Raw genomic sequence first — 27,761 nt, forward strand, 5'->3', positions numbered from 1 at the left:
ACCCACTCACTCAACATCACAGCCAGGTAGTTCATCTGGCTTTGAGCAGTCTGCACCTTACTGCATAGATGCTTCGTGACTAGACAAAGAGGAGGGGCAATGCTCAGAAGCAGTTAGACACGTTCTGCTTAATAGTAGAAAACCAGCCACAAAGCCAACCTATTTGCCTAAGTGCACATGGTTTTCTATTTGGGCAACGTCCAAGCAAATTCAGCTCACATTAGCACAGATTCAGAACATTTTGGATTATTTATTGCAGGTGAGCTCCCTGAAGGTTCACTTGGTGGTGATTTCAGCTTTCCTTCCTCCCAGTCAAGGGAAGCTGGTATTTTCAAAACCTATGATGGTGAGGTTTTTTAAGAGTATTACCCATTTTTTTCCACCGGTGAAGAAAAGAGTGCCACTGTGGGACCTTAATACAGTCCTGGGTGCACTGATGGATCCTTTGTTCGAGCTGACAGCAACATGTTCATGGGCTCTCCTCTCACAGAAGATGGCCTTCGTTGTGGCTATAACATTCACAAGAAGAGTTAGTGAGTTGCAGGCCTTAATGGCACATCCTCTGTACACTCAGTTCTTCACGGACAAGATGGTTTAAGACCAGGCCCATTATTTTTGTCCAAAGTGGTATCTTGGTTCCACCTTTGTCAGGTTATTTACTTATCTATATTTTTCCCAAACCACATTCAAGCGTGGAAGAACAGCATCTACATAACTTAGATATCAGTTGATGCTAAACATTTTATTTAGAAAGGCCTAAGCCATTTCATTCATCACCTTGATTCTGTGTCCTACGCTGAGCAGATGAAGGGACAACCAGTCCCTATTCAGACTATTCACAGGTGGACAGTTGCCTGCATTACCACTGCTAATGCAGGGGCTCATATGATGCCTCCACAGTGATTGCAGGCTCATTTCCGAGAGCTCAGGTGACATTGGATGCGTTCCTTAAGGATGTCTCAGTTGTGGATATCTGCAAGGCTGTGATGTGGTCTTCTGTGCATACCTTTGCTAGACATTACACTGTCACCCCGGCATCAAGATCAGATACAAACTTGGGGAAGGCAGTCCTGAAATCACTATTTAAATAGATTCTGAGCCCACTTCTTGCTGTAACTGTTTGTGAGTCACCTGAGTGGAATACTTGTCTGCAGCCACTTGAAAAAGAAAAGACTGTTACTTACCTGCATCGTCAGTTCTTGTTCTTTGAGATGTTGGTGCAGACATGTATGCCATGACACTCTGCATCAGAGTCTTCAGCCAGTGATTTTGGTGGGAAAGAACTGAAGGGGGACAGGGCAGTTCGGCCCTTGTGTAGCCATGGGAGGGGCTATGGGAGGGGAGCACGAGCACCACCTCCATGGGTACTACTAAGCCAAATTCTCTGACTTTGACACATTGGGCGCATGCACCCCTGAGTGGAATACATGTCTGCACCCACACCTCAAAGAACAAGAAGTGATGATGCAGGTAAGTAACCATCTTTTTCATGGTGACACTCTTGTTGTAACAGAAATGTTTGCTCTACTGTTCACCTGTCAATCCATCCTCATATATTGATTTTCCATGCATGCTTTTTCTCTCTCCTGGTTTCCCAGTGCATTGATACCTATAGTGATGCTCACATGTTGGACTAAATTCACAGTTGGTGCAGGTGGGCACCATTCTGAATCTTGAAACTAAATTCATAGAAAATGTTGTTTCATACTTCCATAGAGTTTAAGGCCAGAAACCATGATCTGATCATCTAGTCTGACCACCTGCATATCGCAGACCTTTAAATTTCACCCAGTTACCCCTATATTGAGCTCAATAACTTGGGTTAGACTAAAGCATTTCAGTCTTTAGGACCTTTAAATTGTTTTGTACCACAGGCAGAAAACAGGTGACACCAGTGCCTGAGGCCCCTGCAATGGCAGGGAGCTGATTAGGTGTGAGAATGATTTGGGTTAGATGGTATCAGCAGGCAATCAGCGCCCCATGTTGAAAAGAAAAGTGAAAAATCCCCATGGTCCCTGCTAGTCGCAATTCCAAATGGCTCTTGACATGTCCAATATGGTGTCCAGATCAATGGCCACTGCACTGACTATGCAGAGATTCTACTAATTCAGGCTTCAGGGATCACATGTGAAGCCAGGCCACTATAAAAGAACTGCCCTTTGAGGGTAAACTCTTTAACAGAAGCACCAACAATGTCTTGAGGGCTGCACTGAAATCTCTGGGCCTGTCTGTCGTGGCTCCCAAGAGGAAATTCCTGAGACAATAGTAACAACATTATTGGTGTAGGCACTAGACTCAACACTATCCACAGCAGCATGTCTTGAAGCCCCCAAGAAAGACACAGCATTTCCAATGCAGACAAGCCTCAGCTTTCTTCTTGACTGCCTCTCCATCCTGGACTCTGGGGCAACACCAATTTTGAAACACAATTTGTGAGTCTTATAGAACCAACCTCTTCTTCCATTACTCTCTCCCTTTGGCAATCATCTCTCCCATTTCTGGGATGCCTGGTCGGAGTAACCTTGGACTGGTGGTCCTCAAGATCATTGTTATAAATATAAAGGATAAGGTAAACACATTTAAAATCCCTCCTGGCCAGAGGAAAAACCCTTTCACCTGTAAAGGGTTAAGAAGCTAGGATAACCTCGCTGGTACTTGACGAAAATGACCAATGAGGAGACAAGATACTTTAAAAAGCTGGAGGGGGGGAGAAACAAAGTCTCTCTCTGTCTGTGTGATGCTTTTGCCGGGAACAGAAAGGAATGGAGTCTTAGAACTTAGTAAGTAATCTAGCTAGATATGCATTAGATTCTGTTTGTTTAAATGGCTGAGAAAATAAGCTGTGCTGAATGGAATGGATATTCCCGTTTTTGTGTCTTTTTGTGACTTAAGGTTTTGCCTAGAGGGATTCTCTATGTTTTGAATCTACTTACCCTGTAAGGTATTTACCATCCTGATTTTACAGAGGTGATTCTTTTACTTTTTCTTCTATTAAAATTCTTCTTTTGAGAACCTGATTGCTTTTTCATTGTTCTTAAGATCCAAGGGTTTGGGTCTGTGTTCACCTATGCAAATTGGTGAGGATTTTTATCCAGCCTTCCCCAGGAAAGGGGGTGTAGGGTTTGGGGAGGATTTTGAGGGGAAAGACATTTGAAAGCGGGCTCTTTCCCTGTTATATATCTGTTAGATGCTTGGTGGTGGCAGCAATAAGGTCCAAGGGAAAAAGGAAAATAGTTGGTACCTTGGGGAAGTTTTAACCGAAGCTGGTAAAAATAAGCTTAGGAGGTTTTCATGCAGGTCCCCACATCTGTACCCTAGAGTTCAGAGTGGGGAAGAAACCTTGACAATCATAAAGGGAGATTATTGTATACAGTTTGAGGCTGTTTCTATCCCTTTCCCTCCATCCATAACCCTCTTCAGGGACCCCTCCCGTGACAATCTAATAAAACAAGAAATAGACTCCCCAATACAACTGGAAGTGTTGGAGGAGGTACCTCAGAAGTTTAGAGGCAACCAATTCTTTCCCCATTTGTAACCATTTCTCAAGGTGCCCTGGACTGTGAGTCACTTTGTTACTCCCCTTCCTCCAGCGGGAGGAAATCTTTCTTGTGGTAGCTGGATGTCAGCTCCCCGACACGGTCAGCCCTTTAGCCACTCAAGCACTCTCCTCAGAAGTTTGCGTGCCCCTACTTTCCCTTGCAAGTTAACAATAGGTGCACCCAGCTCCTGAGCCACTCTGAAAGTGCCCCCCCTTAAGTGTCCAGCCCCTATCACTGTATATAATATAACACAGCACTGTAATCTATTTGTAGTAAAAACAAATATAAGTTTATTAACAAAAGTAAAGATTTAAGAGATAGTGAGCTGAGAGTAATAAGAACAGGTCACAAATAAAACAGAAGTATAACATGCTGCTTCTCGACTAACACTTAAGTTTAACAGGCTTACCTTGTCTAAAGCAATTTCTCACCTAAGCCCTTTCTTGCAGCATTTAAACTGCAATTGGTTGAGATACTGTTTTCACTGCCTGGTTGCCCCCTCAAGTACAGGATAAATGAGGGGTCTTTGTGCCATCTTCTTATTCCCCAAAGTCTACTGGTTTTGTCCCCCAGACTCAGGATGACTCCCTGTGCTTTTCTTCCTGAAGTGTTGGAACCAAAGTGTCTCCCCATACTCCTATTTGTTTCACATCCACCCTGTCCACCTGTTTCTCCTCTTAACTTTCACATGTAAATAGGGCCTACTTTGTGTTTGTTTTACAATGCTTCATCTACATATGAATTGAGGCTGGAGATTCCATGTCCCTTTGGTAAAAGCAGCTTGCCAACCCTTCCTGTTGACACAGTTTAAAACATTTTTGGAAAGTATATATAACTCCTTACACATTGACCTTACATACATCTTGCAATGCTTATGATGACCAATATGATATGAGCTTTCATTTGATACCTCAGACCTATTTTATAGGTAAATACTATGAAAGCCACGTGTTATGTGTAGTGAGTTTGTCAGGCCTGATAGGTGTTGCTGACACAGAACAGTGACCTCTTTGGCAGTTGGCACCAGTGGGCCTCTGTTTCACACCTGCCCCCTGATGTTGATACATGTGTTAGTTCAAAGTCCCTCTGAATCCATTGGTACCTTTTTCATCCCAAAGAAGAAAAGGGGATAGATATCCCTCCTTGATCTTTTTAACCTCAATGCCTTTGTTTATCTCTTCAGATTCCACATGATCACCCTTGCCTCCATAATCCCTGCTCTTGACTCCATGGACAGGGTAGTGGCTCTTGACCTCTAAGATGCCTACTTCTGCATCTCCATATACCCAGTGCACAGGAAGTACTTACAATCCTTGGTAGAAGCCTCCCATTATCAATACAGGGTCTTATCTTTTGGCCACTCCATGGCGCTGTGAGTATACACCGAGGTCCTAGCTCTGGTAGCAGAACATCTTAGACAACAAGGGATCCAGGTATACCCCTACCAAAATGGCACGCTGGTGCTAGAGAAGTCTCATCAGCATGTGACAGATTCGCCGTAAAAGACAATGGAACTCTTCACCAACTTGGTCTTTTGGGTCAACCAGAAGAAGTTAACTCTGAGCCCAATCTAGAGAATAGAATTCATAGGGGCATTGTTCAATTCAAAGTCAGCATGAGCGTATCCCCATCAATAGGTTTCTTACTACAATAGAATTAATCAATCAATTATGGTCTCACCTCAGCACACAGATGAGGACTTGTCACATGACTTCACTTATGCCTTCTGCAAGGGTTGTTGAGATCTATATATCTGCCAAAAAGATACACCATGGACCACTGGTTACCGACCTCACAGAGTTCTCTCCTCCTTAAACTGATGGACTGATCCAACCCAAGTATACAAAGGAATGTCCTTCTCACTGGCACAGCCAACCAAGATACTTGCCATGGACTCTTTCATTCAAGGTTTGGGGGACTTGTGTGGCATGGCTGAAGATTCTGGAGAGATGGTTGTCTCAGGAGACCACCCTCCACATAAATGTCTTGAAACTCAAGGTTATCAGATTCTTATACAAGGCCTTCCCACCCTACTCAAAGGCCTGATGATTCATGTCTTCATGGACAATACACTGTGGTGCTCTCCATCAAGTGGCAAAAGTACTAGATCCTCCCCTCTGGAGACCTTTGGACTAGTACATTGAACATCACATTACATCAGTGGGTCTGCATCTCCGGAGCCTCTAGAACACACTGGCAGACTGTGTTAGTAGAGGCCTGGGAACCACAAGTAGTCTCTCGAGACCAGAAGACATCCAGGAGGACTTCGGAGATGGTGTTTTCCACAGGTGGACCTGTTCTCAAGGATTCTTACTGCCAAATGTATTGTTCCAAAGAAAGTGCAAGCTAAGGCTTCATATAAGATTATTTTCTGTTCCCACGGACCTCTAACTTTTCCTTGCATCCCCAAAATACCCACAGCTCTGAGGAAACTAAGAGAAGATGCTAGATGAGTTATTGTGCTGCCACTAGTCAGGATCGGTTGATTTAAATAAAAAATTATATAATCACCAATTTTATTCATGATTTAAATCAGGAAGTATGAAACCTTTATTTAAATCATAGATTTTAATGACCTTTTGCATTTGTACTTTTTAGTTGTTTCCCTAAAGATAAGTTGGTGCTCATTGGGTCATAACTATTAAAATAGTTGTTTTGCAGCTAAATATAACCATTACACTAAATGTGGTCCTTTTTACTAACCAGGAGATCACTCTATATCCATGTGCATTTATTTAAGCAATTATGTAGCTTAACTTATTACTAGATGATGATTAAATTTTTGCTTGCAATTTGTGTCAAGCTGTATTTGGATGGAAATTCAAATTCAATTAAAAATATACAAAAACTTCATTGTATTATGTTTTTATTGAGTAAAGTTACCTTAAGTGTGCTGGATACATAAGAAAAACATTATCAAAATGTTTTGCTTTTAAAACTAAGGACATATTATCTGTGGTTAGTGATTTTAACTGATGTTTCTGGTCACCATATCCTTCAAGGTTTTATACATAGATGACTCGTGCCTCCCGATACTGTGTGGGTCACAATCTGAAGGGGAGGACACATCTCAGCAGCTGCCTGAGATACATTAAGAGAGCCAGCAAGGCTCTCTCAATCTATGTCAGGCAACTGCTGTGCTGTACAGAGCAGCGACCCAGGGCGGCCGGCGTGAGAAGTGGCTGGTTCCGCTCCCCACCCAGGCCTGGCTGCGAGGAAGAGGGGCTGAGCATGCTGGGCCCCAGGTGAAGCAGGAGAAGGGAGCACCTCCCATCCCACCAGGCAGGCCAAGCAGAAATCTGGGGGGTGGACGCTTGACCCCGATATCTCCCTCCACCATGTGTCACCTATGGTTTTAGACTAGTAGATCTCATACTCTCGCACCTTGTTTTTACTCCTAGATTGGTCGTGGAAAATAAGCTTTCCTGCTTTTTAGCACCAGATTGGTTTCTTAACTTTGAGTGAACTAGTCAGTGAAATGATCTAGTTGAATAGACTGTAAAAAAAAAAAAAAAAAATTCTTTTTGCACCTACAGAAAGGCTACTGCTGTCAAAAGCTGTAGAAACTAGGCGTGCGGTTGAGATCTACTAGTCTAAAACCTTGCAGGACATGGTGACCAGCAACAACCAGTTCAATTCACTAATTCCAGATAATACATCCTTAGTTTTAAAGTCAAAACATTTTGATAATGTTTAGCACTTCAACCAACTCTGATTCCAGGTCTTTAGCCAGTGACTTCCACCAGTTCATGGGGTTGACTTTCTGGAAAATTTGGCAGGAAACGTACTGCTATGTTTTATTTTGTGTATTTAATTTAGATTATTTTAATAGATTATAATAAATTTAGGCCTCAACATAGATTTTCAATTTCAAATAGGTTTATCTGTAAAACAAACAAACAAACAAACAAAAAACATCTGTATTTAATTTACATTGTAAAAATTCTTTTTTTAAAATCAGTGATTTTTTTTATCCACCCTGCCTTCAGCATAGGCCAAGCAGTTTTGGTTCTCTGAGCTAATGAACCTTTCAGTTGAATGGTCTGTCACCTAACTAATCTTATCAGACTTGATCTCACAAAACAGTGGGCACATCCTTTTTCTGGATATGATGTCCCTGCACCTGACCACCTGGGATGTTGGCAGGATGACTCCTAGAGAGGGAAGCTGCTCTCCTGCAAGCAGGACGTTCTCATTCACAGCAGGAAATCCTGAACCAGGTTAACATATAGATCAAATTGAAGAGATTCTCTTCTGGGCAATGTAACATCAACTTTCACCAGTAACATGCTATGTTAGAATATTTACTCCCTTTAAACAAACTGGATTCTTATTTTGATTTGGATGCATCTAGCAACAGTATCTACTGGTTACCCCCTGTTAGGGATACATTGTTTCCTTGCACCCAATGGTGGTGTGATTTCTCAAAGGGCTCATTAATATGTTTCCATCCATTCCAGAGATTTATCCATCATGGGACCACACCTTGATGCTGACAGGACTGATGGGTTCCCATTTGAGCCTCTGGCTACGTGCTTTTTCTACCACCTTCCAGTGAAAACTGCCTTCCTGGTGGTTATCATGTCTGCTAGATGGATAGGGGAGATTCAGACTTTCAGGGCAGACCCACCATATACACAGTTCCACAAAGACAGAATCCAGGCCGCACCTGAAGGTTCTCAGGTGGTCTTGGATTTCACATCAACCAATCTATTCACCTCCCAGTTTTCTTCCTGAAACTACATCCCTCTCTGAGTGAAAAACACCACATGTTGAATGTTGTGAGAACACTATCTTTTTATTTTGACAGAACCAAACCATTCAGATACAAATGTAGATGCTTTGTGGAATTTGCTGAAAGGGTTACGGTTAACCAATATCTTCCTAGAGTAGGGGTTCTCAAACTGGGGGTTGCAAGATGGTTACATGGGGGTCAGGAGCTATCAGCTCTGTGTGGTTGGCAGCCCCAAGCTCCCATTAAATTAAATTACCCCCCCACAGTTTAAATTTGTAAAAGGGGGTCACACTCTGAGGCTTCCTGTGTGAATGGGGTCACCAATGCAAAGTTTGAAAACCACTGTCTGAGAGAATATCTAAATGGGCCTTTTGCTGTATTAAGGCTTTTATTATACCCCAGGAAAGACCCCCCCCCCGGGCAAGTTAGGACTCACTCCACCTCTACCCTGGCAGTCTCCGTGTCCTGTCTGATGAATGTCCCCATACCAGAAATATACAGAGCAGCAATGTGGAGTTTGGTTCACAGATTCCATTATTTCCTGATGCAGGCTTTCAGATTGGATGTGAACTTTGGTAGGGCAGTCCTGGAGTCACTCTTCAAGTAGGCCTCCACATATTCAACTTCTGACACTGGGATAACTGTTTGTCAGTCACCATGAGTAGAATCTCTGTGGACATTCACTTGAAGAAGAAAGAAGTGTTGCTTACCCTAGTAACTGTAGCTCTTTGAGAATGTGTGTTGACAACACAACTCAGTCCCACCCTCTGTCCATGGCGTTTGGATTCCTGCTCCTGGGATTCTTACTAGTGAAGGAAGTGAGTGTGGTTTGGTGCTACCTTGCCCATTATACTTCCTGCTATGGGAAGTGAGAGGGTGTACAGAGTGTAGGCACGGCCACAGCAGACACTGCTATTAAAAAAAAATCCAATCTAATCTATGTACGTGGGGTGCATCTGCACTGAGAGTGGAATCTTTAGGCAACATATGTTAAAGAATCTCTGTTACTATAGGGTAAGTAACTGTTCTTTTTTGAATGCTGATCTCTGTGTGTATTCCTCTGTAAGTACACAAGTGTTCCATGTGCCTGAGATCAGAGAATTCTAGCAAGTAGCATCTGTTGGTCCACGCATGTGCTCTTGCTCTCCTTGTGTTTTATGCCAAGGGCAAAAGGGGTAGTGTGGACTGATGCCTCTCCAGTTCTTTCATACAGTTGCCTGTCGTGAGTCAGACTCCAGTGTCCAGAACTGACCCTCTTTTTGACTTTTTTCCTATTGATATTTCCCAAGTTTTCATATAATTAGTTGATATTGTTAGTAGTATAATAAGTTTAGATAGTGGTTAGTTATAATTCCCACCCTGGTGAATCCTCCAATTTCCCTGGCCTGGGACTTAGAGCCAAAGGGTTAGCTCTTATGAGAAGAAAGGTGTTTAGTTCTACCAGCCTTTATTTTAGAATTTCCAACTATCAAGCCAAGCTGGCAAAATGTGAGTTTTTATTATTCTAAGTTCCTGGACTATTAAGGCAAGTTTCCTAGGAGGATAGGGTTCAATTTCAAGCCCCTATTGACAAGGACAGATTCGTGGCAAGAACTTGTTACAAGCAGCAGTTGACACTGCCAATACTGCATCAAGATCCATGACAACTGCTATAGTGATGCACTGGGAAACTTGGGTATGCTCTTTGAGGTTATCCAAGGAAGTACAAAACACCATGGAGGACTTGCCCTCTGATAAAATTAATCTTTTCAACCAGAAGACAAAGGAGTCTTTGCATTCAGTAAAACACTCCAGGGCAACCCTCCACTCCTAACCCTGAAGAGGAAAAATCATGAGCAATCTTACAAGTTGAGGTCTTTACCACAGTTCTTCTACCACCAGCAGTCTTACAAGCCACCTCACAAATGGCAGAAGGTGCAAAAACTGAGATGGATTGCTCCAACCATCTGTACTGCAGGTACCCAGCTTCCCATCCCACTCCCCGGATGCTTGTAAGTTGTGAACCAGTGTTGATGCTGTCTCCACCTGGTTCCAAGGTCTGCTTTGGAGAACGTCGAGCACAAATGTCCCACAACTGGAGAGCAAAAACAGACATATGGGTACTGAATATAATCCATTCCAGCTATGCCTTAGAGTTTCTCTCCCCATCTCCTACAAAACCTCTTTCCCCATGTCTCTTTAGGAACTAGTCTCACAAGGAGATCCTCCTTCAGGAGGTAGAATCCCTCCGCCAATGGGGAGCAATAGAGTGGGTACTGCTTCAGCCTTAAGTAAAAGGATTTATTCCAAATATTTTCTAGTCCCCAAAACAACAGGAGAATGGAGACCCATTCTTGGCCTGTGGTAACTCAGTGTCTTTAATTGCAAGTTAAAATTCCACATGGTTATGTTGTCATCGATAATACCATTCCTAGAAAAAGACATATAGTTCACAGTTCTCAGTATGAAAGACTCATACTTTGACATCAATATTCAAATATCTAGATGACTGGCTTCTCACAGGCAAGATATGTCCAGAAGTCATAACAAGTATTCCATTGCTACTCCATCTACAGGCATCCCTGGGAATCTCTGTGAACATGGAAAAGTCTTCTCTGGCTCCAACCGAGACTATAGATCTAATAAAAGTGACTTTAGACTCAATCAGAGCAAGGACATATCTCACTGTGGACAGATTCCAGCCATGGGCATCCTGATATATCAGGTTATGCACAACTGTCAGGCGTTGGTCCAGATTTGCCTTACTCTCATGGGTCACATGGCATCATGTATTTATGTAACACTGTTCACCAGACTCCACTTCTGATGTCTGTCTGGGATGTGGTTTCTGCATGCTTGGCTTTGAACAGAATATACATTGAGCAAACACAGCATGAATACTGTATTGATAATACGCACCAAGACAAGGGTCTCTCTGACTTGGTCGAAAAATCTTGCACAAGCGTGGTTGCATGCTCCTTTTCTATGCCCCACACCCAACAGAATACTAATTGCAGATGCCTCTTTGGTAGGTTGGGGGGCTTACGTGGACGGTCAAACAGCACTGGACACTTGCACACCCTGGGAAATCAGGATGCAATAAACCTCTAGACCTCCGAACAGTCCAAGAATCATGCAGGGCATTCTTACTATTAATCCAGTCTCACCACGTTCTCATAATGTCAGACAATATGACAAGCATATTCTACGTAAACAAACAGGTAGGAGGAAGATCCATTCCCCCATTTATGCAACTGGTATATCAAGCACCACATTACCCTATTGGCAATATACCTCCCAGGAACCCAGAATTCACTGGCAGCCAATCTCAGCAGGCACTTTGCCACTGATCATGAGTGGGATTTCCATAGCTCAGTGGTGAACAGCATCTCAGTGGGGACCCCCTACCTGTGACCTGTCTGCCTCCCAGACAAACGGGAAGTGCAGCACATACTATTCCAGGGAACTCAGGCCCAGTTCTCCAGAGGCAATGCTCTCTTTCTCCCTGTCAGAGTTGCTGTCTGCTCGGCTGAGGCAGGAGCAGGTGCAGGTTGGAGTAGGGGCAGGATAGCGTGAAAACAGGCAAAGACTACAGCAGAAGCTGAAGCAAGCGCTGGCAGGAGTAGGAGCAAGGGCAGTCTGTTGAAACTACTGGCAGTGGGAGTGTTCTTGACTCGGGAGTGATGCTGAGCAGACAGGAGAGAGTGCTTCCTTTTGGAGCCTATGTTCCTACCTTGGGATCACCTGTGGATTGGCTGAACCCTGGTGAAATGACCTATGGCATATCACAAGACCTGCAGGTAATAGTCTCTGATGATCCATCACACTCTCTGGCTCAGGGATGACCTATTGGGTTTAAGCCGGCTTGGGTTCAGAGGCTTTGGCGGGCTCAGACTCAGAAGTGTCACATTTCCTTGGACAGACTATTTGACTTCTATCCCACTGCTTCCTCGAATACTGCAGAAGATTAGTCAGAACAGAGCTCATCATGCCCAAATGGCCCAGGCATTTCTCGTTCTTGGGTCACCTACATCTGTCAACCCAGTCGCTCATCAGCATTCATCCCTTCCTGGACCTATGACTCAAGAGAACCTCAGGGTCAGACATCCCAGTTTTGAAGTTCTTCACCTCACAGGTTGGTATTTAGATGGGCATCGGACCTAGAATGTTCCCATTCTGAAAGCGTATCCCATTCTCACTAACAGCAGAAAGGACTTAACATTTTCTGGTAACATTGGCAAGTGGAAGTGTTTCTCTGTCTGGGACCAGCAGCACCATATGTCTCCTGAGACAAGGGGTATTCCTGATATTTTGGATTACCCCCTTGCCCTCAAGATGACAGGATCTTTCCCTTAGCTCAATATAGATTCACCTCTGGGCAGTCAGCATGTGACACCCTCCAGCGGATGGCTACTCTCTTTACTCACTGTCACATTCCGGGGTGCAGTCCAGACCAGTGAGAGGTTGTGTCACCACCTGCCCCATAACCCTGGATACCTCACAATGTTTTGCTGTTGCAGCTCCCAACCTGGCCTGCTCACCAACAGCCTACTAGCATGGGGGGTACACCCTGAGTGTCTATGTATACCTGCAGTCCTGGTCCAGCAACTCTGACCCCAGCAGCCAATGAGCAACACACCAGTCACACTCTGACTTCCAGAACCCTTGGTTACTACTTGCAGGGAGATTCCAACACACTCCCAGTCCCGAATTTTCCTTAAAAAGTATGTTCTGCACTGTTCAACCCTGGACACTTCAGGTATTATAGGTCTGTTGCCCCCATAAATATAGAACAGTTTGCTACTTTAATTGGAGTTATCAAACACCATTCAGTTTAAACACAACACTAGATTAGTTTTTATTAAAAAATAAAACAAGGGTATTTAACTACAAAGAGAGAGATTTTAAGTGAGTACAAGTACAAGGTATTAAAGTCAGAAATGGTTACAAGAGAAATAAAGATTAAATGCTTTCTTTTAGCTAAAAGTTAACAAACTAGACTTGGTTGAAGGTAAAATCCTTACCACAGGTTCCCAGCAACCAAATTTTTATGCCAGTATCCCTCTCAAAAGGCTGCTTCCTTTGTCTTATTAGGTGAAAGAGATAGGGAGAGAGAGAACTTAGGGTATTTTGCCCCTCACTTTCATAGGGCACTCACCCTTTGAAATGGGGTTTTTTTTATGATGACTCCTCAAAGCAAAGTTTATTCAAACCGTAAGGAAGGTGACATGGAGTCTGGAAGTGAAAGTGGTCCCGTGCTCTTTCTTTTCCCCTGTGTATGCTGAAATGCAGATTTGCCTTGTCTCCTTGCTGTCTCATGGAACCTGTTTACTTTTTATACATAAATTGAAGTTTCCTTTGTTTAGGAAAAGACCTGTTTAACTACTCCTCAAGGAAATACCAAAATTATTATATTACTGCCTAGGAGTTTCAGACATTTTTAAAGTGTAGTTGGAGAGCAGAACTCCATAAGGGCTGATTACAGATAGCTTTGCATTATACATCAGTTTCTTTCTGTGTTTCAGAGAAGAGAATGCAGATAACCAACTCTTGTTACCTAGATCCTTTTTCACTTTTGAATGTTCTTCATCCCTGTTCTAACATAGGCGTTTCTCCCACCCCTCCTGAAATTGGAATGTTTCTACAGATTAACCACACTCTAGAAAGGAGACGTATACAAACATGGTGTAACTTAATGACAGAGCCATGGTTTGCCTTTATTTTCATGCAAGTTATCACACATAAAAAAAAGACAAAAGTTTAATACGTAACAACAGTAATAAAATGTTTTAACATATGTTCTAGTGTACTCTTTTACAGGTTGGCTGATTTGCACTGTTAAACTCTTAAAGGCCCTGGTTCAGCAAAGTACTTAACCACATGCCTAGGTTACCCCAAGGAGGCAGGCCTAGTGAAGTCAGGCTACTCACATGCTGAAGTACTTTGCTGAATTGGGGCCATACAGACAGACCTACTTTTGAGTTTGGCTTGATAAACTAAGCTTTGAACGCTGATACAGCCTTCCAGATATTTTTAAACTTACTTTAAAGCAATATAGTTTAGAAGTGCTAGTGTGACAAGCTGCAGAATATTTATTTTTATATCTATTTCTTAAAATATTTCCCTCTCTAATGACTATAAAATGTTGCCAATTTTGTATTTGAAATTTCTTGCATTTGTAGTCTATTTCAGTTAAGACACACAACTAAGTTTTGTTTTTCAGACTTTGTACATTGATATCATGTGACCTTTTGACATTTTTTAAGAAACCACATGCACCTGGGTTTGGGTTAAATGTCAGACCCTTATCTCTCTCTAAAACAAATTATCTAAATCCTTTCAACCTGTCGAAGGCATTTTTAACCACAGGAGTGGAGACAAAAAAATGTATTTCTGTTGTTTTAAGGAAGTTCATAGCTCAAATATGATGTGTTTTTCACATTTACAGTGTAAAAAGTAAGATAAGCCAACAATCCTTTTGACATCTATTTTTATAAATTGTTTTGCAATATATGCTATTCCCTATTTCTCAATTGATAACATGCAAAAATGCCAGATAACACTTTTTCATGGTTGTACGTTTTCAAGTCAAATAACTTTCAGTGTTGTAAAGCTTGCAAAGCAAGAGCCAAATTCTGCTCCGAGATATGCACGTTGAACTTCCATTGACTTTGCTGAGAGTTGCATATATGTCTGAGGGTAGAATTGGGCACCAGTGAATGACGATCTTACCTTTCTTTTACTTCTGCTTTCAGTTTGTGTTTGATCTAGGGCTAGATCCTGCAAGGCATGGCATCCCCTTCAGCGTCCACTTTACAGGATCAGGCTCTGATAGAATATTCTAAATTTACGGAAAGTTGACTCTGTTCCCACAGACTTGATTGGGAATTTCTTAGGATCTTATGCCAATTAAAACATTAAGTAATTATATTATGGTCATTGTGTTAAACTTTATCTTTTAGTTTATCATAAGAACTGCAATAATGGTTTGGACCAGCGGTCCACCTAGTCCAGTTTCCTGACTCCAAAAATGGCCAGTACTAGAGCTTAAGGGAAAGTGTACACAACAGGGCATTTGGAGTGATCCCATCCCTGTCTTCCCCTCCTGGCTTCTGGCAGTCAGAGGTTTAGGGTTGCACTGAGTATGGGATTACATTCCTGACCATCTTGGCTAATAGCCATTGATGGCCCTATTTTCCATAAGCTTATCTAGTTCTTTTTTGAGCCCAGTTAGATATTTGTCCATCACAACATCCCATGGCAGTGAGTTCCATAGGTTAATTGTATGTTGTGTGGAAAATGTACTTATTGTTTGTTTTAACCCTACTGCCTATTCATTTCATCTGGTGACCCCTGGTTTTTGTATTGCGGGAAAGGATAAATAGCACTTTCTCCCACAATATTCATGATTTTATAAACCTCTCATCATATCTCCCACCCTCCACCCCATAGTCGTCTCTTTTCCAAGCTGACAGTCATAATCTTTTTAGTCTCTCCTTGTATGGAAGCTGTTCGATTCCCTTGATCATCTTTGTTGCCATTCTCTGAACCTTTGGCAGTTTCACTATATACTTTTTGAGATGGGGCAACCAGAACTGGACATAGTATTGAAAATGTGCGTGCACCATGGTTTTATATAGTGGTACTATGATATTTTCTGTCTTATTTTCTGTCCCTTTCCTAATAGTTCCTAATATTCCATTAGCCTTTTTGATTGCTGCTGTGCACTAGTTTTCAGAGACGCCATGGTGATGCCAATATCTTTTTCTTTTCTTTTTTTTAGTAGAAACCCATTATATATGTGTAGTTGGGATTATATTTTCCAGTGTACACTTATCAATGTTGAATTTCATTTGGCAATTTCATCTGCCCAGTAACCTAGTTTTGTGAGATCCCCCCATAACTCTGTACTCAGCTTTGGACTTAACTATCTTGAATAATTTTGTATCATCTGCTATCATCTTTGTGTCATGTTATTAAAAGATGGTAGAATTATCATTGCTTAAATGTTTTACCCATTTCATTCACTTGTTATTGCCCTTGATCACTGTAGAAAAAAAGAACCCTTATGAAGGAAGTTCCATTATTTCACTTCATGTTTGTGATCCAGAATCTGAGAGATTCACTTTTACCTCAGGATTGTACCTAAATTTCAATTTACAGCTAAGTATCAAACAGATAATATGAGGTAAAATGTGAGCAGATTGAGACATGATGGTTAAAATTTCCTTATGGTGGAAAGATAGAACATTCTTGTTATTTTAGGCAGAGTTAGTAGTGATACCTGTAGTTAAGGCTGCTCAACTCTTACCATTGCTCATGATTTTTAGCCATTTTCTTGCATGTCATCCGTTCTAGCATCTGTGCTCCTACAATGTTCCATTCACATTCTTGCATTCCGCTGAAATCACAGAGCAACAGACTGACGTACCTGGTATTTTAAGCAGTACTAGCATATATTTTGCCTGACATTTCTTGTACTCTGGGATAAATCTTCACTGCAGTTAGCCTAGGCTAGCCTAGCATGGATTGAGCATCCCAACTGCAAAGCCTACCCCTCCAGACCCATGTTACTTCATCTACAGTGGTAGTGTAATAGCCCATGTGCTGTGTTGGATTATTCGTGGGTTATCCTATGATTCTTAGCAATGCATTAAATGGGGCTGCTCTATTGTTTTTGTGGCGAGCTGCACTTGCTCTCTCTCTCTCTCTCGCCTAGCATGGAACCACTGTATGTGGCAGTGACATGAGAACAATATTTCATGTGAATAACTTGCAAGTGGAGTCACTGGTTATTAATGCAGACAGTTCTGAAGGCAGAACAGCATTTAGGAGCAAGAACTTTTAATGAGAATGTCTTTAAGGAATTCAGTCTGCAAACCACAAAGTGATTTGTAGCACACTTGACTAACTTCTTTGCCTCTTCATTTCTTTCCTGTTCACTAAACATAAAAATGTAATTTTAGGTACATTTCTCCAATTTATGCGTCTTTCTGATACCACTCCACAGCTTTACTAGAAGACTGGTGTCAGTTCTGACCAACTGGCAGCACAGGAGAGGGATTTCTTGGACAGCATCTTTGTTCAAACACTGAGGAAGAACAGCAGAAATGGAGCAGACAAATGCAGGGGTAAAAGCATTTCCTTGTAGAGAAGAAAAAATCTGAAGGCTGCTTGATGCTAAGATATGAAAGAAGACCTCAGATATTATGGGTAAAATTTTCAAAAGCAATTTAAGACTAACTCATTCAGTGCCTAAGTCATTTTTGAAAATGGGACTTTGGGTCTTAAGTCACTTAAGTGCTTTTGACAATTTTACCCTATAAGTATGCTAACGTCTTTCTTCACTTTCACAGTTTTGCACTATCACCCATGGTAGAAATGTTGGGAGTGGTAGTATGAACAGGTAACTTACATTTTAACAATCATGTTGTCTTGATCTGCTCACATTTTACCTCATTTTTTCTGATTATTTGATACTTTTTTGTAAATTGAAATTCAGGTACAATCCTGAGGTAAACGTGAATCTCTCAGATTCTGGGTCAGAAACATGAAGAAGTAGAATAATGGAACTTCCTTCAATTTTAGGGGGCAAAATCAATAGTGAAATAATGAGTCCGTCAGAAATGGTCTTTTTTGGGTTTCCTCACTCTCTGTTTACTAATGCAGCTTTCAAAGGCAAGTACACTGTTCTTTCTTTTTCCCAATTGGTAAGTCTGATCAGAACAGAGTTGTAGTTCAATGCATTATAGCTGACTGCAGCTTCAATGTATGTTTAAACACTTGATAAAGAATAATGCAGGTGCACCAGGATATTAGTAATAATAGAATACAAAGCTTTTCATGACTAGGTCTGTGGTTCAACTCCAGATGGAACTCAATGTCAAGATGTCCACTGAAGTCAATGGGACCGGGATTTCACTTTAAATGAATTATGTTAATCATTGACCTTGCAAGGACATAAGTCTTTATTTTATAACATTTAACATATATGGTGCTGCATCAGGGTTATTTTTTAAAAATTAAATGAATTCACCACTGATGAAAGACACCGACTCATAAACCTGAAGATTGAAACTTCCACATATTTCCACAGAATATACAGTGTATATAGCCTGGACAGTGGCTAGTCAATAAATAAGCCAACAAAAACATTTTATAAAACACAGAACCATCAAGATGAGCACATGGATAACCAAAGCAACAACCTAATATTATTGTATCCTGTACCCTCCCTTCTGAAGCCTCATTATTTGTCAGTAGTTGTCAAGTCATGTTTAAATTCAGACTGTAAACCATAAGGGGCAGGGACTGCATTTGTCCATAAAGTAGTATGTATACAAATGTGATTTAAAATAATAACAGTTCAATTTTCATACCCATTTAATATTTGACAAGGCTGCCTTCAAGGATGCCATTTAGAGCTAAAAGTGACATGGGCACCTATATACTTGAAATTAAAATGAGACCAATAATTCATTCCACATAAGCCAATGTACAACCATCAGATGACAATCTTGCCAAAATTTCACCATCCATGTTTTTATTTCTATATACAGTGGGACTTGTCACTTCCTCAGGGGTCAGACGATTTCTTTAGATGTTGATGGCATAACTGTTTCTGTGGCGGTATGCACTATCTTGGAAGCCACTAAACATGGCCAGAGCTGCAGTTAAGTTAGTGTGAGGGACAGAGGGTGGTCTCCTCCCACTCCTCTTAGCTGGGGGACAGTTTTCTTTCTCCCACACCAACCAGATAGCAGTCATCTATAACCTCTTCCCATGGCAGCAATTAGCCCAGTTGATGGGAGCACAGGGATGATAATTCTCTGAAGAGCTGCTGGCTGGAAAGAAAAAGTGGAGAGGTGTCATTCTTTTGTTAGGTCCCTGCTGGCATCTTTTAAAGACTTTTAAGAGTTAGCCTGCTGGATTCATCTTCACTCCTGTAGCCACCCAGTAGAATCACCAATAGGAGCAGGTAGATTTGCCTTGTTAAATTGTGCTGTTTAGCACCACAGTTGTTCTTAAATATCAATAAGGTATTTAGTAAATATATTGAAATTATTTCTGCTATGAGTATTAAAACAGCTCTGCTTTGTCTCTCCAGAATATACAAATTCCAAATGTTTCAGCAACATTATGTTTTATTAATCATTTTATGTGCCTTTAATAAATTCTGCATGTGTTTTTCAAATCATCTTTATAAGATACAATTTCTTCTGTCTTTCTACAGGAACACCAGTTTACTCAGTAGCATGGGGCCCTGATTCAGAAAAAGTTCTCTATACATCAGGGAAGCAGCTGATTATTAAACCTCTTCAACCAAATGCTAAAGTTTTACAGGTATCGTTAATATAAATTTACATATCAGGCTTCAGTGATATTTTACTAGTAAAATAAAGTTTCATATAAGTGATACAACTAAATCACAACACAATTTGGTATGGGCAGCATTTTTAAACTAGAATTAAATAAAAACTAGAAAGAATAAAGACTAGGGCTCTGATCCTGCAAGGAAGTCAGTGGGATTACTCACAGTTCCTAAAGTAAAGCTTGCATATAAATGTGCAGGATCGAGGCCTGGAATTATAGATGTGCTGCAGACCAAGACTGAAATGGACTGGTGAAGATGTGTTGTGAAGCTTTCATAGCAAGCCATACCTTGCTTGCACCATTTATATACGTCCTTTATTTAGTCAAAATTCAAAATGTATTTTAAATGTAGTAATATACATGGTAGTACTGCCTGTTGTTAAGATTGCTTGCCACTTTCCAATATAAGATGGTTTTGAGTCGTTTATATATTTGCCAAACTTTAACCATTTGGGCTACAAAATTTTGGAAAATTTCACCACCAAAACTGTTTAGCCATTTCCTGCTAGGGAAAATATGTTGTTTTGCTCATATTAAAAAATTTGGTAACCTTTTCTTTGAGATGTTTCAGTGCCCACTTGCTTTGGAAAGGGGAATTGAAATTTGGAAGGCAGTAGCCTTTGTCAGGTTTCAGACTAGCAACCGTGTTAGTCTGTATATGCAAAAAGAAAAGGAGTACTTGTGGCACCTTAGAAACTAACAAATTTATTTGAGCATAAGCTTTCATGCATCCGATGAAGTGAGCTGTAGCTCACGAAAGCTTATGCTCAAATAAATTTGTTAGTCTCTAAGGTGCCACAAGTTCTCCTTTTTTAGTAGCCTTTGTGTCAGATATATGCCTTTTACTGTCCTTGTGAAGATCCATCCAAATATGGCTGAGTTATAAGCATCTGAAAAATAGCACTTTGCACATATTCACTCAAGACCTGCTCGAGCTTCATAGGTAAATTCCCTAAAGATTCTGTCTATGCTGAGCATACCCAGCCTGGGACTGATCAGGACTCTCCCTGTGATTGTGCACAGAGCCAGGGAGGGGAATTTATTGTCCCCCTTCTGGGCCCAGGCAGCACAGAGGAGGAAACTGCTTGATTTAAATGCAGAAGAGATAAAATACAGTCTTGTGGTGGAGCTAATGTATAGATAGAGCCCTGCACAGATACAGATTTATGTCCACGGATATAAATAGGTATCCGCAGAACCTCAGGGCTCTCCCGGGAACTGCAGAGGTGAAAGGAGCAGGATGTGAGGCTGCTGCTCCCAGGAGCCAGCGCCCCACATGTACTGCCCCAGCCCTGCCATGCAGCTGTCTGCGTCTCCAGTCTGGGAGCATGCATGCCGCTGGAACACAAGAGTGTGACCAGGGACAGCTGCTGGTGACCCTGGTGCCCGCCCTATTGGGCAGGGCTGGGGGCAGTACAGCCTCACTGGAGGAGCTGTTGGCGTAGGGTGCTGGTTCCTAGGAGCGGCGGCCCCATGTTCTGCTCCTTTCACTGCTGCAGTTCCTGGGAGAGCCCTGTGGTTCCACGGATACCGATTTATATCCGCGGATATCCACATCAGATTCTTTGGGCTCAAGAATCTATACGGTATAAATAGTTGTGTAGAGTTTACCTCATATATGAACATATGTCATGTTAATATTCTTAATAAAGCTATCTACTGATAGAAGTAAGCAGTAAAAATGAGTGAAAATGATATTTTATGGGGAGTGGGGACACAAATAAATGGCTACTTGAAGTTTAAATGGAGTTTAAGAAATAGATCCATGTTTAAAAAGATGAAAGAACAGATATAAGCTGTTGCTGAAAATATTGAATTAGGGAGAGGCCTAAATAGAATAATAGTAACAAGCAGAGGTTTAAAATAAAAAACCCAGAAATTTCAAATAAACAGAAATAGGCTTTGATTTTTTTTTAAATAAAAAAGAAGGAATATGCAGAGGCTTTAAAAATAAATTAAAAAAAAAATCCTATTGTAGTTTGGAACATTCAAATTGTGGAGACGCTTAGACAAAATATAAGTGCATAACCACATTATTACCCTTGTCCTCACTCCCCCTTTATTGTGTGTTATGTTAAATTAAATTGTAAGTTTCTGCAGGAAGAGACCATGTCTGCTGTATTTGTACAGTGCTAAGCACAACTGGAACCTGATCCTGACTGGGGCCTATAAATGTTACCAGAATAAAAAAAGTAAATACTAAAAATAATAGTAAAGCAATTGCTAGCTTTAAATGTATACTTAATTTATTTCTTTTCCTGTCAGTGGAAAGCCCATGATGGAGTTATTTTAAAACTTGATTGGAACTCGGTCAATGACCTTATCCTGTCCGCTGGTGAAGACTGTAAATATAAGGTGTGTATTGTTTAACTTTAATTACAGTGGATTAAATTATTTAAATAAATATTTAAAGCAGCAACTGAGTAACAATACTAGGCACTACTAACTTTCTCCAACCTTCCCAAGACCTTTCAAACTCAAATCCAATTAGACAGAAAAATTTAAGTGTAATTTGAAGGATTTCAGTTTTCAGGAAATAGCAGTTAAACTGAACGAAAAGATTCTAGCGCATGTTAACACAGTATTATTTCAAATGGGACTACATCAGTGATTGCTAGGTACCTTTTAGGCCGCAACAGCAGGGTTTACACAGAGCAATTAGAGCACAACACTTCAGTGCACTCTACACTTTGCACCCCTCTAGTGTGCATTTCTGTACCAGGTAGACAAGCCCTAGCTGCTGAAGGAATATTAAGACTAAGATATGAACTGAGAAAAGTTAAGAAATTACAATTAAAGGGGAAACACAGTTTGTCCTGTTACCTGAATACAGGTGGGATCCTTAGGAAAATTGTATCGCTGGCACACTGTTCTCTGTCAGTAGTAGAGGATGCTTTATGTTTTCCCCCTTAATTGTGAACTTACTTTAATTAGTTGGTATCTGAATTCTAACATTCTCTCATTTATGTGCTGTGATTTTAAAAAAATCTTGAATTATATAGTCTTTCTGTTTAAATCTTCTTTCAGATTATTGCATACTATGAATGGACTCCCTGCTAATATACTAGGTACAGTGGCCCGGATCATCCACTCTGTGGAATAAGGGAACTCGCTGAGATCCCTCTGCATCATGCTGTTGGAGGGCAAGGTTTGCCACCTGCAAATAATCTTCCCAGACCTGGCAAATACCTGGGAATTGACAGGAGGCCAAGGGCCAGCTTTAACAAAAACCCTCTGCCCGTGCTGTTGCTCTGACCCCATAAGCCTTCAAAAGCCACCAACCCTTCCTCATTCAGGTTTCCTGTCAGCATAGCTCCAGTAGAGATACTTTCCCAGGAAATACATCCTCCCTGGCATGGTTTGCTCCAGGTCCCTGAGAGGGGAGGAATATGTGGCCTCCATTATTATTATTCTCTATTATTCCTAAGAGGGGGACTGATGTGCATTTTATCCCCATTGCAGTCGTGTTCCCAGCCAACTCTCACCTTCCCAGCTTCTCCCAAGTTCTTTTCTACCTTCTGCACAGACCTGGGGGTTCTGTAGTGAGTCTACTGCAGGGTCTGGAGACTGGGGAACTGTGAGCAGATGAAGGGTCTGGTAGAAGAGCCAGGGGAAGAGGAAATCTGCATGTTGATGATCCCTCCATGTGGTTCTTGAGGGTATGAACTGGGCCAGTAGATTTTAATTACTCTAGTTTTATTTTTAATTTTTTATAATTTTTGTCATAAACATACTGTACAGCAAAATAAAAATACACAAAGCTCAAATTTTATATAAAGAAATTAAAGAGACAAGGTGGGCGAGGTAGTATCATTTACTGGAACAACTTCTGATGGTGAAAGTGACAAGGTTTTGAGCTACACAGAATTCTTCACATCTGAGAAAAGTACTCAGAGCATCACAGCTAAATGCAAGATGGAACAAATTGTTTAGCGTAAATAGTTAATACACATTCTAAGGAACCATTTGTCCGAAATACAAAGAATGTCATTTGATATGAAAAATTGGTGGAAATGTAAGAAACTTTAAAGTTTAAATTTCATCTGCTATATTTGTCACTGTTTAGGAGAAAAAATAGAAGTAAAATTATAATTTAAAGAAGTGACGATCATTGTATTGAAGTGAGGGTTAACAATATTCCATGAACATTTAACTGATCGGTATGAAATGAGAACTGAGAAGAAGAAAGAATAAGATACATTAAGAAGACAGTGAATGGTAAAGAAAAAGAAGGGAGAAAGGAGAACTAAAAAATTTATATAAAATATGTTAACGAACCCCATATAACCTCAACTACTTTTCCTATCCTACACAAACTATTAGAGCTCAGCCTGAGCAAAGAAAAACTTAAAAAAGAAAAATCATAAAAGGACTCTTGTAGCAATTGCTCTCATTTCAAAAACACATTTTTTTCATGTCCGTCTAAGATCTGTTTTTGGAAATAGCTTTAAACCTGTGTAAAATGTTATTTTTTTATCATTTAACTAGGTAGTAAATTTTAATAAAAACTTAATTTGTACTTTGATTATTTAATATAATTTTTTTTATAAACTTATAAGTTACTAATGCGTGAAGTGTTCTTGCTGGCATTCTACTGGCAGTGCCATTGGAAAATTTCCAAATTACATTGACAACCTCATTATAAACTTCTTTAATGAAGAAAAATAACAATATTTTTCATAGTTTTAAGATTCAGCAGTAAGAGTCTTACACTTACTTCACACCTCACATGAACAGCTGGGGAAATGAGATGAAGGATATGTGAAAGGTTTATATTTCCATTTCAAAAGATATCACTCATTTTAGTCACAAAGTTACCTATGTTCCACACAAATTTGGCATCCCCTTGCTTGTATTGGTGAAAAATGTTTACAACAAAAATAAAGAATCATGAAACTGATGGTAACAGTTATTTTGCATTACAGAATTGAATCCCACAGCATTTTAAGTTTTGTGCATAAATAATTTCTTCTATACCTCAGTTTGGGTTGTTATCACAAACGATCTCTCCCCTTTGGGCCTCAACAGATTGTGAGGCATCTGAGAATGTACAACCATAAAGATTCTGTTCACTGTCCCCTGGCTTGACTTACTGACTGGCTGTTGATAGTTGATGTGCATGCAATTTTATATTTGATATTACTATACAAGAAGAATGATTAGAAGTATTTAGGAAACATACAGGTCTAGGAAAAAAAGTACAATAGTGCACCAAGAAACAACTAGTTAATAATGCAGAATACAGATATCAATATAATATTTCCCATATTTTAGCAAAACAAATCTGACTTCAGGTAAAAATTATTTTTGTGGTGAGCTGGTCTTCCAGGTAGCTGGAGGAGAATGCACTGAAATAACTTAGAAATAGGAATCTGATTTTACAGAGAATTTGTAGCTATAAAATCTTGAGATGATGCACAAAAGGGCCCAAACTTCCAAACTTGCTTTCATTGGGAAATTTGGGCATGCAAAGTATGCAGGATCAGGCCCAGCTGTTACATTGTGCATATACTGTAAAAACAATCACACACACACACAAACCCAACTGTTAAATGCATTAGATATCTTTTTTAATGTAGCAATTTGTTTAAAAAATAAACATATTTCTACAACTTAAAAATATTTTAAGCTGAAGAAATGATGCTTCTAACATAAGAAGTCCAAAATATAAAGAATGATGCCTCTAAAATAAAATATGTCCAAAATAAATTCAGACTAATTTATTTTTTCTTTCTGAGGTGTGGGATAGTTATGGTCGTCTACTGTACAGCTCTCAGCCTCATGATTATCCTATAACTTCTGTTGCCTGGGCTCCGGATGGAGAATTATTTGCTGTGGGGTCTTTTCATACTTTGCGCCTATGTGATAAAACTGGGGTAAGTAACAGCTCTGACAAAGAACAGATGTAGTGTGCAAATTTATTAAAAATATAGTAAATATTCCAGAGAACACACATGTATACACATATTTTCATTTGTAGAGAATAGTCCTGGCTTTTTAGTATCTTTCCCCTGGGTGCTTCTGGCTGAGTGATTGTCTCCTTTGTCTGTTTGGTGCATTTGTCTCTGTATTTAATGGTGCCTTATGAACACTTTACAGTTTTGTGTAGGGTCAACTAGTTCTATCATATTTTACCCTTTTCTCTTCACACCTTTGGTTGTTACATCTTTGTTATTTTATGCTTCACAATTATATTTTGCAGATTCTTTACCAGATCAGTGTATAATTCTTATTATTTATCCTTTAAAGATACCATCTACACTAGAGTTTCACTCTGGCTTCTCACTCTTCCATAGCTAGACAGAAGAACTCCTCTAGATAAGTGTTTTGCTTCACAGAATTAATGGTTGTGGTAGTAGCTAGCAGGTGGAAGTTCTCCCTCATCTCAGCCCCTTGTGCATCCATCAGCTGCTGCTGCCTCAACCTCTAGAATCTTCTAACCATTACCTCAACTATGGTAAAAGACTGAGGTCTCTGAAGGAGCTGTCCCCTGACTTTCATCAGACAACGGTTGTCTGTTTTTTTTTACTTTCAGCTTTTCTTTCCAGGTATTTTGTTCTTGTTGTTGACCTAGGTTATTGGTTAGTCTCCTGTTAAAACTTAACTTAATTCAGTTTCATGTAGCTTCCTTGGTATTTTAGACTAGGTAGCTCCAGATCACTGTCTGACAAGATTGTCTCGGTAGCTCTGCAGCGTGTTGTTCAAAGTTCTTGTCAGCCCATCGCATAACCTCAGACCTCAATGAGTTGGGATTCTTGTCTTACTCCCTATCTCTCTTTTCTTGGTGGCATTTTATCACTTCACTGAGTTTGACACTTCAAAGCTTGTAGTATTTTGGGTCATTTTCATCAGAATACATTTTGATTTTCTTCACAGTGCACTTTACAGTTGCTTTGGCATACTCTTCCAACACATGAGCACATTCTGGTAGTGCTTTGAGACAGTTTTTGGCACATTGATTTGGAACTTTGAAGTGCCAAGTAAGTGTCTAAAGACATTTTTTCACACATTCCTTTATTTCAGCAAGCCAACCTCTCCTTTAATCGTAAAGGAGGTAAGAACCTTCAAGAAATGTCAATTAAGCCAAAGGATGGCAGTCATGAATGCGCTCGACTTCTGCATCCTCTGCCTTGGAGTTGAGTAAGATGTGTATAAATGAGGTGTGCCTTGAAATGTTACCTAGAGCCATCAAGTTTCCTGAGGAACACACACAATCCTTCTTGTTAGGTACCCTTTAGAGACTCACATATGTCCATTCTGCAGTTAGCTACAGAAGCTTGCTCCTTCAAGCAGAGCATTCTGAGTCTTTGTTGGCCCCTGTCATAAATATAAAGGGAAGGGTAACCACTTTTCTGTATACAGTGCTATAAAATCCCTCCTGGCCAGAGGCAACATCCTGTTACCTGTAAAGGGTTAAGAAGCTCAGATAACCTGGCTGGCACCTGACCTAAAGGACCAATAAGGGAACCAAGATACTTTCAAATCTTGGGGGCAGTGTAGGGGGGAAAGGCTTTTGTTTGTGCTCTTTGTTTACGTGGTGGTTCCCCCTTTGGGACTGAGAGAGGCCAGACAGAAATCCATCTTCTCCAACAGATCCTAATCCACTTCTCCAATATTGCAACCAGTATAGGTAAGCCAAGCAAGGCGGATTAGTTTAGTTTTTGTTTTATGTGAATTTTCCCTGTGTTAAGAGAGAGGTTTATTCCTGTTTTCTGTAACTTTAAGGTTTTGCCCAGAGGGGGATCCTCTCTGTTTTGAATCTGAATACCCTGTAAAGTATTTTCCATCCTGATTTTACAGAGATGATTTTTACCTTTCTTTTTTTTAATAAAATCCTTCTTTTAAGAACCTGACTGATTTTTGCGTTGTTCCAAGATCCAGGGGTTTGGGTCTTTGATGATTTTGTAACAAATTGGTTAGGATATTATTCTCAAGCCTCCCCAGGAAAGGGTGTGTGTAGGGCTTGGGGGGATATTTTGGGGGAAGACGTCTCCAAGTGGTCTCTTTCCTTGTTCTTTGTTTAAAATGCTTGGTGGTGGCAGCATACTGTTCAAGGACAAGGCCAAGTTTGTACCTTGGGGAAGTTTTTAACCTAAGCTGGTAAGAATAAGCTTAGGGGGTCTTTCATGCAGGTC

The 27,761-nt window shown here is 40.5% G+C and overlaps 1 protein-coding gene across 3 annotated transcripts in view; it reads left to right on the plus strand.

Annotated features, from left to right (window-relative positions):
• Positions 1 to 27,761, plus strand: part of IFT80 (intraflagellar transport 80) — a 149,597-nt gene that overhangs the window by 46,470 nt on the left and 75,366 nt on the right. For all 3 annotated transcript variants that reach the window (XM_077826670.1, XM_077826668.1, XM_077826669.1), the window contains exons 6-8: positions 19,487 to 19,596; positions 21,892 to 21,981; positions 25,365 to 25,502. In XM_077826670.1, the coding sequence (XP_077682796.1) occupies positions 19,487 to 19,596; positions 21,892 to 21,981; positions 25,365 to 25,502 (338 nt within the window). The remainder of the gene's footprint in view (positions 1 to 19,486; positions 19,597 to 21,891; positions 21,982 to 25,364; positions 25,503 to 27,761) is intronic.

This window comes from Eretmochelys imbricata, chromosome 9, assembly GCF_965152235.1.
Source record: "Eretmochelys imbricata isolate rEreImb1 chromosome 9, rEreImb1.hap1, whole genome shotgun sequence".
NCBI lineage: Eukaryota > Metazoa > Chordata > Testudines > Cheloniidae > Eretmochelys > Eretmochelys imbricata.